The 14198-nt window shown below is 38.2% G+C and overlaps 1 protein-coding gene across 1 annotated transcript in view; it reads left to right on the top strand.

The window, feature by feature from the left end:
* The window catches only part of LOC111863115 (probable glutamine--tRNA ligase), a gene marked incomplete in the record, with an annotated part of 59579 nt that overhangs the window by 8735 nt on the left and 36646 nt on the right, over positions 1-14198 (top strand). The window contains 5 exon segments of the mRNA XM_033750927.1: positions 1113-1260; positions 3648-3804; positions 5629-5861; positions 10458-10612; positions 13243-13427. Coding sequence (XP_033606818.1) covers positions 1113-1260; positions 3648-3804; positions 5629-5861; positions 10458-10612; positions 13243-13427 — 878 coding nt within the window.

The following is a 14198-nucleotide window of genomic DNA, read 5'->3' as shown; positions in this document are numbered from 1 at the left end:
GAATTGAATTGAATTGAATTGAATTATTATGAATATTAATATTATTATTATTATTAATATTCCTTCGTTCATTCATTTGTCCATCCGTACATCAGTGGCTCTACATCCCTTTGTTGGGCCCTGGCTTCTTCTTCAGTATTGTAATCTTTTTTTTTACAGACGATAGGATTCCTTGGACGAGTGATCAGCCTGTTGCCAGGCCACTACCTACACACAGAACAACACAAACACATAATAAAGAGACAGACACACACAAACATACGTGTCTTGAGTGGGATTTGAACGCATAATCCCAGCACCCAAGCAAGCAAAGACAGTTCATGCCTTAGACCAAGTGGCCACTGTAATTGGCCTTGTGTATTATTATCAGAACTTATATTTAACATAATAATACATATTTATTATTAGTAGCAAATCATGTTCAGAGTTTAATTATTTTAATTTTGATTTATGTTACACACTTGGATAATTAGTAACTGATTATTGTTAATGTATTGTGGCTCTTGGAGTTAGTTACGAGAGAGAAATAGTAACAGCAGAAGTATGTGAATTGGAACCAGGACTGCAGTAGAATAGAGGAGGTCGACCTGTGAGGTTATAAAGTGTGATTGGAAGGTTTTATGTGTAATATTTGTAGTGATCAGAAGTGATAGATGCTGTGTTGACATCCGTTGCTAGGAGATGACGATTGGAAGACAGAATCCTAGTGCATGTGCAACAGTGAACTGGAAAGTGTGTAAATCAGTGATAGCACTGTATTGCATGCATTTAAATGTGATTAAGTGAGAGAGTGTATAACCAAAGTGCTAATAAATCCAATCATCCAAGCTAGAACCCGTCATTTTGTCACACATACGATCCTACATGTGACAGTATATACAAATACATTCCATACAGCCTTGTAAGCAGGTTGTGAAATATATTCCAGGTGTCCTTACAAGCAGAGTGTGAGACAAGTCAAGCAACAGTGTGTCACATTCAGGAAATACATAGAAACACTGAACACTTACAGAAAGCACAGATTGTTTGCAGACTAAGAATTTATCCCTTTACTCTTCACATGTTTGTTCATGACGTGCATGAAACTGCCTTTTTTTGTTGTCTTATCACAGGCTGTTAGAAATGGTGGCACACTGCAAGAAATTGGGATGTTGTTGTACCACTTAGCAGCTAAAATTAAAGTTCAGATCCACCATTTCATTCCTGTGGTAGTAGAATACATAGTTGCAAACAAGATTAATTCACAGCAGCAAATTGATGGTAAGTATTCAGGTTTACAGCCTTTTCCAGTTAAATAATTTTACAAATTTCTACTGGTATCTTTGTATCAGAAATCTTTAAATCAGTTTTGTCTTATTTTAAAATATGAGAGAGAGTCTCTGTTCATTATTTTGTTTATTACTCTTTCTTATGCCATTCGATTTCGTTACATCCAGACGCCATTTAATGTGAATGTGCCGATGCAGTGTGTTTAAGTATCTTAAACATTGCAGGCAGTGTTTAGCCCATATTGTCCATTTGGTTCCTAAAAGTATTATCATATTATCACATATTTAGTGACTAAGCATGGGGTTTGGATTGGTAATTGGGTGTATTGGACCTTTAAACTCATAACAACAACCTGTGGGCGCTGCAGTTTATGATGAAGCTTTCCCTCAGTTTTAGAGTTTCTTAATCATATAGATAGCCAGTAAAACTCCTTGGGCTGGGGATCAGCCCACCACAAGGCCAATGCCTACACAGGACAACACGAACAGAATAAAGAGACAGATATATATGCCTCAGGTGGGATTCAAACCACAACCCTAATGATTCAGCAGATAAAGATAGTTCATATCTAGATTGTGCAGCCACTGTGATCAGCCTTTAAAATCATACTACAAATAAGTATGACCGTTCCACTAACTCACACACTTTACAGTTCCATGTAGCATGCAGTAAGTCTTATCTTCACTATGCGCTGCCTGATCACTTATTCACAGCAGTGTCGATTCCTCAGTTTCTGTATTTAATGATTTCTCTCTTTGCTGGTGGGTGATCTTCTCACATCTAGCACAAGATGGTAACTCTAAGTGTGTCTTCACTTTCTCAACTGCTGAATGATCTGTTAGTCAGTTAAATTGCTGCTGGCCTTCACCAGCACAGTCATTCCTGGGTTCAAGTCTCATCAAGATTCATGGCCAAGATTTGTATTATTTCCTCCCAAATTAGATCTCATTATATAGTCTCTGCATGTACCCAACAGAGTACACCACCTCCAACAGTTCTTCTGTTGTTGCGTGTTTGTTGTGCATAGCAATAGCAGCAGTATGTCATGGCATGTTTACTGTGCCATTGTCTAGCAGCAGCTGTCTCTTTTGGTTCCACAGTTCTTGCTTGGAGCTGTCATGTCACAGTATGTAATTTTTAATCCTTTGTCAGTTCCCTGAAGTGCATTTGGGCATTCCTTAATGGAGTCTGTTTTGTCTTACCTCATTATATTTTTGTTTCAGTTAAGTTGGGGGAGGGGGGTCAGGGCCTTTAGTAGCCTGACAGCACTTGTTAGTAGCTTGTCCCTGTGGACCATATCTCTTTTCATAGAGGTATCTGTGTGTTGCTGGAACAGATAGACCTGTGTTATGACAGCCTTTGGGCTTGAGGAATGAAGGGAAATCCTCATTTTACCCCTTGCCATCAAGATAGGGTCTGCCTGTTTTTGGGTACTCCAAATTTAATGTGACATAAGGGACAATATGAAGGACTTTGTATACACCTGAACATTTTTACTCGTAGTAACACCATAAAGTATGACAGATACCTTCATGTATTATGCTTCTTGTCAGATCAGAGCAAAGAACTTTATATTTCTGATGAAATGTACCTCAGACTATGGAAATTAAGAATACATTTTGAAAGGTTAAATGATTCTTTTGGTAAATTTTACAGGACCGCTCAATATTTGGCAGTGGATAAAGTAACTGAATTTCAAAGAGTGTATGGTTCCACCATTATTTAAAGTTCCCGGGGCCTGCCTGTTTGTGACAGCAAGCCACAGCTCAAGCAGAAAAAACTGTAACACTTGCTCTTTTGATATCAACTCTTAAGTGTTGAAGCATGCAGTTGCAAGCTTGCAGCCTTTAGAGTGTATACAAGAATGCTTAGTTGCAGGCAGAATCATGTGGTTATTCATCCACAAAGCAGACAGCTGGCACTGCATGTGACAAACATAACTGTCAGCCAGTGCCATTTAGAAGCATACAATATTGGGTGTTGATACAAGGAATCAGCAAGTTGCAGCAGAACCTTAAAAAGCATAAACATCTCAGTATCAAAATTTATGAGGTTAGTGAAGCTGCAGGCTCTTCGTTTGACAAGGAGAGTTGAGTTATATTTGACTTTATTGCATGGAATTTCTTGTGCCTTTTGAATGCATTATTTTCCTTCAAATACTGCTGGATCATACGCATATCATAGGTCATATTAATCACCAGTTTTTGTGGCACCCAGATTTGCCCCTTTGTAAAATCAGCCATTTTCTTTTCAGTCACAAATTATCAGGGAAGATATGCACAATCAGAAACAAAAGTATCCATGCTTGAAAAGTATCTCCTGCTTGGTGGAAAGATTAAAAATATTAATTTATGTTGCATGTTCTATCTGATTTACAGCTGCCTTGGATTACTTGTTATCGCATTTGAAGGGGGATCTTAATATAAAAGAGTTTGAAACTGCATGTGGAGTTGGTATTACTGTCAGTCCCGAGGAAATTGAACATGTTGTGGAAAAATTAATAAAGAAACACAAAGATGAATTACTGGATAAAAGGTATACTCAGACCACCAGTCTACGCAGTGTACAGTAGAAGGCCGTTTTACATAGGCCTACTGATACATTAACAGTTGACAAATGGATGAAATTATGTCTTAATTATGAACTAGTGATGCTTATGATTAATTGTTCAGGTTTCAGAAAATAACACCATATACAATAAGTAATTACCATGTTAATAATGAGAGTTGTGGGCTTATGCTTACTGGTGGGAGAGCATAGATTTTGGGTGTTCAAGAACAATGTGCTGAGGACCGTTTTTGGACCTAACAGAGATGAGGTAACAAAGGATTTCAGAAAGTGATATAATATTTAGTTTTATAATTAATAGGCTGTGCCTGGGTTGTAGCAGTATCAGAAACAGAAAATATATTTCCTACCTAAATCATACTTATGCAGTTGGCATCTTCAGTGAGAGAGATCATCCTGGCAGGATGCCTAGTCACATCTTGTCATGATAAAACTTTTTTTCTTTATCACCTTTAGTACCACATGATGCATCCTTCATGATCTTACATAATGTTGTGTATACTTAATGCATGGATGCAACTGTCTAAGAACGTCCAGCAGCAACCAGATTTGTTATATGGGAAATGTGTGTGTTTGTGAACTGATAACCTTTAAATGAACTGACAAATTTGTTCTGGTCCTAGCTCCATTATTTCAGCATTACATTTCCTGCATTTAAGGTTTTCTCAATTTAGTGTTCAAATTCATTGTCTTCAGAAAAACATTAAATGGGGAAATGACAGTAACTACAAATAATGTAACGTATTTGCATTGATTATGGTAAATTTTTATTGTCTTCACAAATGTACACTGTACACTGAAATCTCCATCCAGAGTTCCTTGGTGTAAGGTGCCCGCTTCCTTTGCATTCTGTGGCCAGTCCCGGCCCACATGTAGTAGTTTAAAAATTTGTGTTTAGTACAGAACATGAATGGAGTGCACATATTTTCTAAACACATGTCTTCTGTTTTTCCTACGTAATTGGTGTCAGCATTAATTTAATACAGATACATACCTGTTGCTGCAAATTTATTGCACTATAGGTATTACAGTGTACAGAGTAACAAATTATTTCACCATGTACTTTCATAAATATACTCTTTACTGAAAAAAAATCTGGTAAAATTTATACGTCTGTTTTATGTTACATATAAATATTTTTTGAATGAAAATTGATGTAGACCTACATAGTTTGATTAGATTTTATGTAAAGTAAGGGTTACAATAGTCACACAGACCAAAGATAACTTACCCTTCAAAGTTTATTGTAGAATTCCAATATTGAATTTAGTTGCAATCTTTTCAAAGTAGTTTTATAGATGAGATATACAGACAGGTAGATGGACACAGTCCTCCCCATATGCCTTCATTGCTGGCAGGCAGTAGCATAGTTGGTTGGAGCACTGTGCTAGAAGCTGAAAGGCCAGTAGTTTGATTCCCAATGAGGTCATTGGATTTTTCAGTTGACATAATCCTTCTAGCTGCTCTGTAGGTTTGGGGTCGACTCAGCGTCTAACAGAAATGAGTACCAGGAATCTTCCTGGGGTTAAAGGGCGGCTGGCACGTAAGGTTGACAGCCTCACTGCCGTGTGTGGGCTAATTGTCTAGAAAATGTGGGAGCTTCGACCTCTCACAACCCTATGGCCCCTCATGGCCTGTTACAAGGATAGCTTTACCTTGTTTTTATATGCATTGATTTTGTGCAAAGAATACATCGCTATGCTGTACTGAACAGTTTCTTGTGACAGTAATAAGTTTATTTGATTTTCTAATAGATTTTTTTTACTTTATTATGATTTTTTTATTTCTCAGGTACCAGTTTAATGTGGGAGTTATCATGCGGGAAGTTCGACAGGAGCTGAAATGGGCTGATGGGAAAGCAATTAAAAATGAAGTGGATTTGCAGGTGTTAGATTTACTAGGCCCCAAAACTGAGTCTGACTTCTCATCTCAGATAAAACAAACTAAGAAGGTTAAAGCTAGCAAGCCTGATGGGGACTCAACAGAGTTGACAAAGGATGTTGAACCCATTGCGGTCATTGATGGTAAGTGAAATGAAGTATAGGCCATTGCTTCCTTGTTGCAATTGGGTACTTATTTCAGATAAGTAGAAAAGGTATAGTGAGTGATGTTTGATATTTTGGGAAAATATGTGGTGGGATGGTAAATTATATTATGGGGGCAAGGAAGAAAATCCATTTTGAGAGTATTGTTACGTACAGCAGAACAAAAATAAGAGCCGATGGTATCATCAGTACAGACATTTCTCAAACAGGAGATGAATGTTATTCATTGATAAGTTGAAAAATCAAACATAATGGATGAATGGGTACTTCTGCTTTATATGTAATAATACAAATGCTGTCGTGAATGCAACAATTTATTCGGTTGTAGTTCTTTGTCTTTTCTTTCTCTACACTACATGTTTCGGCTGCAACCAACCATCATCAGGTGTATTTTTCACTACATAGCTGTCACACTGCACACAATCTAAAATCTAAAACACCAGCCTCTCAGTTTTGTTTAAAATCTCGCCAACATATGCTCGTCAATTTGATTTTAGAATTCAAATTTAAAATTTTATAACTTTTAAAATTCAAAATTTAAAGTTTTAAATCACAGGGATACCCACTCTGTATCACCTGATGATGGCCGGTTGCAGCCGAAACATGTAGTGTAGAGGAAGAAAAGACAATGAACTACAACCAAATATATTGTTGCATTCACGATGGCATTTGTATTATTACATATAGAAGTGTATAGTGCAACAGGATGCTAAAATGTAATATATTTCTGCTTTATATTCATGACATCTCAGGTTCAGACCTTAGCCCAGAGACCAGCTATGCATATAGGTTTTCATGGCTTTTCTCAGTCTATCTTGCCAGGATAGTATCATAAACTGACCACCACAGCATTCTTCCACATCATTTCCAATTCATTATCCAATAATTATTGCTTTCAACTTTGTATTCTGAGGTATTAACATCTTCATTAAATAAATATGTTTATGTGTGTTATAGATTAACCTGCATGATCTGTTCAGATGGAAAGTTTTATGTGAAAGGAAGGATATGCATTCGTTGCAAAGCTATGAAATACTCATATGCTACAGTAGAATTTGATTCAGTATTGAATGATTTTATCACTGCTTATTCACCATCTCACATGCAAACTTGTGTCAAAATCTTAAAATTCACGTTTCTGAATTTTAAATTATGTTTTCACGTCTCTCGTGCACTGTGTTTCAACTCATATGGTCATATTATGGTGCTTCGAAGATTGCTGTTAAAAACTGCTTCACTTCTGTCAGAAATACAGTTCAAAAGAGTGCCCTTTTTATGTACTTATATATATATGTATTCTTGTAAATCTGTAATATGTAATGGTAATTATGTTACCATTTCATGTATGGAGTACATTGGTGTTTCCTATAATGTAGTTGGATGTGTACTTACTGTAGCACTGGGTGATTCATCTTGCATGTCATGTGCAGTTGTTGTGAGTGGGGAGTTGCTTCTTTCTTATATAGGGTAGATGGAGTATGTGAGCTTCTATCTGTTCTTTAGTGCCTGAAGTTTAAAATACCAGATTATGTGTCATTCATAGGTAATCCGTTTTGCTGATTTTATATATGTAGTATATTTTCAATGTGTTTAGGTTTCTTCCTTTTTTCTCTGATTTTATAATGCCCATAGCATTATACTCCTGTATGCATGTCTCATGTTGAGTTCTTGGTCCGAATATCCCAAACTTCTGTTATATTTCCAAATTGCCTCTATATGCTCTTTGTATCTCATGTGAAAATTTCGTTCTGTTTGTTCCACATATTTTAGTGGGCATTCCATGTATTTCATTAGGTAAATGCCGCTTTTTCATACTTATCCACCTGTAAATGAGGTTTTATTATGTTGTGTTTTGTGTTGAGAAAGCATTTTTTGTACTTCTTTAAAAAGCTCTGTGATTTTCCTAGTTTCTTTTACACTGTATGTGAAAGTGGCCTATTTAATTTTCTGGTATTGTGGATCAGCATTGCAAATCTGGTTACAAGTAATCCTGATAATCCGGATCATAATATGAAAAATTCTGATCATAGTTGAGTACATACTTTAAAAGACACGTGGAATTTAGGAACAAGAGGGATTAGAGCAAAAGGACTTCCATACTATGTTGAGGGCAGTTGGGGAGCCTGAAATCACACAAGAAAATATCAAAGACTGGCTTTGGCTGGATGAAGGAAACTCTGGATTTAAACTTCAGACAGAGGAAGAAATGGCTGCAGAGATATTTTTTATTTATTTTTATCAGGACTACTTATATTAAAATTTAGATTTATTCGTTTTCTGTTCTTTTTTGGGGGGGGGGTCTTTTAGGGCCCTTGTGCTTCATTAATCCAGATGGCCTCTCTCTCCCCAGTTAATCCAGATTAGCTAGTATTTGTTGTATTTTGCTCATGTTGGTTGGTATGTTTTGTTTCAAGGACATACTTTGGAATTGTATTCATTGACGAAAGTGCAGCAATTTCAACAGCAATTTTTTAATCGCTTGATGATGCCCATGTCAGTCAAAACATATATTGCACTAAGGCCGCACCAAAGCTCAAGCGGTTAGTCGCTGGCTTCCCACTGTGGTGGCCCAGGTTCAATCCTGGGTCTGGTTAAGTGGGATTTGTGATGGAGAAAGTGGCTCTGGGGCAGGTTTTCTCCAAGTACTTCGGTTTCCCCTGCCAATCTTCATTCCACCAATTGCTCCACAATCACCCTCACCTATCATTTGGGGCTGGTACAATAGGCCAGAAGTGGCCGCAGTACAAGGGACTTAGTCCCACCCCATTAGCCAAAAAAAAAATATTGCACTAGTGATGTGAAAAATAATGTGTAATTCAAAAGGATGAATTTTAAGATTTTAACACAAGTTTGCATGTGAGGCAGTGAATAAGGAGTGATAAGTGATGTGCAACATTAGTGAATGCTCTATTTGGACAGCATGTGCAAACATTTTTCTCATATATTTTGGTGAAAATAAATGTCTTTTTTTTTATCCAGTTATTGAAAGAGAACAAAGCTTACTTCATAGATGAAAGTTCTTGAGAAGCATAATAGGCAATCAGTCAAAAGAATTCTGTATCCTTTCTAGAACCCAAAGGTTTATCAGCTGTCTTCATGTTATGAAGTTGCCTTCAGATCCGGTGCCTGCTGTGTTTGCTTCTAGACCGGCGTGCTTACAGGCGTCTAATATATTAAAGCCATGATGGTATGGCAACCCATTTTAATAGCCCAACTAGTTTTCATGGGTATTCCAAATGCAGTGAGATGTACTTCCTTCCTAACTGAATCATGGGCTTTAATGAAGTCTATAAATAGTTGATGTACTGTGTCATTGTATTCCCATTTTTTTTATCCAGTATGTGACTCTTTCTAATTACCTGAACAGTGGTTGATCTCTTACATCAGATTCCATACCTTTGTTTAGTACTTATGGAAGTGGCCTCCGTAGTCTAGAGGTAACGTTCCCNCAAGTTTCCCGCCCAACTAGTTTCCAATTCCTCTGGTAGATGGGGGAAGTATCAGGTACCACTGCCAGAGGAGGGGGGACCTCTCTGACAGAAAGGGACTAAAGTATTAGATACCACTGCCAAGTAGAGGGTAGAAACCTTGCTGGCAGAAAAGGACTAGGAACCCCTGCCAGAGGAGGGACGACCTCGCTGACAGAAAGGGACTAACTATTAGATACCACTGCCAGTAAGAGGTTGGAACCTCGCTGGCAGAAAGGGGCTGATAGTAAGCACCAGTACTGGTAGGGTATGGAGACAGTAGAAATTAAAGGGGGACGCACAATGGACCAGTAATTGGTCTAAGTGCATGGGGAAACCCACCCCCTCAATACGGAATAGTACTTATGGAACTGATTGAATATATGGTGTAGTTCCTCATAAGAGTTGCCCTTTATATAGACAGTGTCATGTAACTTCGAACAAGGCCCCTCATTCCTAGTCAAATCCCGCCCATAGCTTGTTGTGAGAGGAGTTTCTTAACACCCGTTCTTCCACTGGCCGCCTATCACTTCTCACACCCTCCACTCCCCTTGTCTGAAATTTTTCTTCTGCGCATTCAAGATTACTCTTGGCCTTGTTCAAAGTTACGTGACACTTGCTATGCCATCACTTTGATCTTCAGTTAGGGCATTCACATTCAGAAGAGTGTCATCATACCAAAGGTTTCTTAGTGTCATATACAGCATCCCATAACTAAGAACCTCTACCATCTTCTCAACTGCTGATATGATTCTCATATGTACAGAACAGCTTGTCCAAAAAGGGTGATTAGTATTCCCAGTTCAGTAGGAGGATGTTTAATCATTTCCTAATTCAGAGCCATCCTTGTCCCATCTGACCTCTTGTATGCCTATGACATTAAAGTTACACATTTTTTGCAACTTACTGTGTTAAGTTTTAAAACCTTGCTTTATTTTTTGTAATATACTGTTGAAGGGTGCTCTTTTATATTTGTCATGCCATTTAGGAAATGAAGCACTGGAAAATTTTACATGTGAATCTCTAATGTTCCCAGGTTTTGTTAGGTAACTAGAGAAGCAAATGAGAGTCAGGTATAAAATCAGTGCATTTAATTTCTTGTTTTCAGGTAAAATTGCCCCTGCTCACATGTCTATAAGTGAAATTATGAAAACCAAAATACATTTTCATAAACCAGGTGAGAATTATAAAACAGATGGTTATGTAGTAACTCCGAACACCATGAAGCTCTTGCAGGAACACTTGAAGCTCACCAGAGGACAGGTAACATTACAAACACACTCATTTATGCAAAAAATGACACACAAGCAGACTGTTTTATATTTAAAAGAATAGGCTATAAACATGCCAGTTAACATCAAATGAGAAAATTCTCACATGTAGGAGGTATTGGATTCTGATGTGAGACGTGACATACGAACGGATTATATAAAGGAGGTGGTAGACTTCTCGTTAGCTTTTTGCCACGCTTGACATAGTAGGATCTAGTACACTTCACCTTTGTTAGCCTAAGTGGAGTTCCATTCCTATGATAGGTACAGGATGTCTGGATGAAAGGTATCCAAAATAAAACGAATTGTATCTTGAAAACTGTCAAACACGTATCCATTTTATATCATCGGAAAGGAAGAGTGAAAGTATTTTTTTTTCATGCCTGGCTTATGCACGTGTGCCAGCTTGTGACCGTTGGCAAGCTCAGTAATGATGTCCACACCACAGGAACGGTTCGATGCCTTTTGTGGCTAGCAGAGTTGCAGTCTCTTACAGCTGCTCAGCATTGTTTTAGAACGCAGTGTGGACATCAACCTCCTACACAGAAAAGCATTTGGTTCTGGGGCTTTAAACTCAGGACTACAGGTAGTCTGTTGTGTGTAAAATCTCCTGGAAGGACTTGGATCTCTGAAGAAAGTGTGTAAAATCTCCTGGAAGGACTTGGATCTCTGAAGAAAATGTCCATTGCATTAGAGAGGCATTCCAGTGAAGTCTGCACAAATCAGTTCATGCTGCTAGCTTCCAGTTACATACAAATTATATGTTCAACAGTACACAATGTGGTACACAAAAGGCTCCGCCTAAGAGAGTACAAGTTTCAGATAATTCATGCACTAAAACTGAGTGACCAAGTAGCTTCCACAAACTTTGCTGTGACATGCTAGAAAGAATTGGCACGTCACCTGATTTCCTCTGCTAATTGTGCTTCTTATAGTTTTCCATGCCATATCAGGCACCTGATTGATAATTCACGCTGACATAGAAACTGCTCTGTGTTGCTAGTTGTTTCTTTGACAGTCATGTCCATGTAGTTATCTGCTGAGGAAGAATTAAAAAATGTCAAATGTTTTGCAGCCCCTTGAGGTTCAACACTGCCTGTGTAATTTTCCCTTTGTCCCTTAGAATTTTCCATGGTTTCCCAAGCAAAGTCATGAATAATAATGTCATCTTCATCACTGCCATAAGTTACCACATCATCAAGAAGAGCACAGTCATCCAATTCATTGTCAGTGTCAAATTCCAAATCTAATAAATTTCCTTTCGATTTACTTAGAAGTAAATATTCTCCCACTTCTACTTCTTCATGCAATGCAGCTGATTGCTTCTTGCTAGCACTTGCCTTGGCTGCTACGTTGAGTTTTGTGATGCACATTTGTAGAGCAAAGGTGAGTGTACAATAGAAGCATTCATATTGTGGCATGCCACGAAAAAGGACAGAAGACACATCCATTGATAAGCAATGACTGCGATAAGAATATGTACTTCAATGGAAACGCAATACCAGTAGACCGTTGCATAGGAATAGCTTAAGCAACAAATGTGTTTCCCCAGAAATGAAAGGATATCCATGGAAACGAATATTGCCAGTGGATAAAACGGAACCCTTGAACAAAATGTTCACTAGTCAGTCCAAGTGCACGTTATAAAAGTCCAGCTTCGACGAGACCAGTCAGTTTTTAGTGTAGCTCTGACTAGAGCAGAAGCAAGCTTGCATCCTACAAAGGACAGAAGACACTTCACAGAGATCAGCAGTACAAGTAATTGTGATAGTGAAGTTGGGAGTAATTGTACTTGCGAGTGTAAAAGAGATTGTCCAATAAATGTCTTAGCCAAATCCGAGACCCACATGAATTTACTTGTCACGTTACATAGGCAACACACGACAACGTAAAGGAGTGTTATCACTCCCTACATGGCTGTCATAACACACTTCTTTTGAACCTAGATCCAATGTCAAGCTCAAGTTGTAGAAACTGTATGCAGTTTCTCGTGGTTACAAATAACCTATGTAGGTGAAAATTTCCGGGACTAGAGGGTGTTTCACGACTTTAGGGCATAACTGCAGGAGGTGATTTCCTAGGTCTTTCTGATCAAAAAAGTTCATATAAACATTTGTCCGATTTTGGACAGTTACGGAGTTATGACCGTTTTTTCATTCCCGTACACGCCCTCATGTGAACCGTGTCTGTCAGCTGGCGGGTCGCTATTTTTAACNATTTCACGAAGTTAACTTTACATTCATACTTTAAATGTATCATGTATTATGCTGGTTTATTGTTTTGTTCCATTTATTGTCAGTAATCGTTACCTTCTAATCTGAATTTAAACCGGTCATAACTCCGTAACCATCCAAAATCGGACACATGTTTATATGAACTTTTTTGATCACAAAGACCTAGGAAATCACCTCCTGCAATTATGCCCTAAAGTCGTGAAACACCCTGTATAAATTTTAAAAGTCAGAAAAATCTTACAGCAGCACAGGTAGATGTCATAGAAGCCATTGGCTGCATATCAGCACATTGTTTCTGTACTAAGGAATATCACAGAAATTCTGATGCATTGTTACCACTCTGCAGTAGGATGAGATGAGATCTACATGATTGTCGTTCTTGACATAGGTAAGAACAAGATTTCCACCAGAACCAAATGGAATTTTACACATTGGACATGCTAAAGCTATAAATATTAACTTTGGATATGCTGCAGCACATGATGGCATCTGTTTCCTGAGATACGATGATACTAATCCAGAGAAAGAGGAGGAGAAGTTCTTCTTGGGCATCAAGGACATGGTAGAATGGCTCGGTAAGTAACAGGGTGCTGAATTTTGTATCGTATCTCCACAACAGTGTTACAAATTGTGGTTACCATTACAGGCTGTAGGACTTTAAAAGAAAAGTAGTCACTTAAGTTTTTTTTATAAAATTGATGAGAGGCACGCGGTAACATAGTTGGTTGAGGCACTATGCTACAAGCCAGAAGGCCATGTGTTCCAAGTCCCGATGAGGTGGATTCCCCCCCCCCAGTTTACCTAATCCTTCCAGCCGCACTATGTCCCTGGGGTTGACTCAGCCTCTAACAGAAATGAGTACCAAGAATCTTCCGTGGTTAAAGGGTGGCCAGTGCATAAGGTTGATAACCATACCACCTTCTGCGAGCTGATTGTCTAGAGAAAATGTGGGAGCCTCAACATCTCAACCCAATGGGTCTTCGCAGCCTGTTACAGGGATAGCTTTACCTTTTTATAAAATTGATGTATAAATATAGATTTTACGTGACCCCTAAGTTATTTCACATTTTGTAAGTAGACAAGAAAATGGAAAGGATGGTACTGAGGTAGATTTGGGGGAAATATAGTGTGAGAAGGGTGGTTAATGGAACTGGCACTGATTGTATTCTGTGGTAATAGCGGTGTTGAACCTGTAGGTTCTGTTACCTGGGACTTACCATACTAGATCTTATTATATTTAATTGCATGGTGGTAGTGGCACACTTTTATCTGAGGGAATTAAACACTGCTAAGGTATATCAGCCTCTGATGTGATATTCCTGTCAAGATTAATGAAAATTGGTC

The sequence above is a fragment of the Cryptotermes secundus genome, unplaced genomic scaffold (assembly GCF_002891405.2).
Source record: "Cryptotermes secundus unplaced genomic scaffold, Csec_1.0 scaffold3219, whole genome shotgun sequence".
NCBI classification, from domain to species: Eukaryota; Metazoa; Arthropoda; class Insecta; order Blattodea; family Kalotermitidae; genus Cryptotermes; species Cryptotermes secundus.
This window is presented reverse-complemented; position numbering and strand designations above follow the sequence as displayed.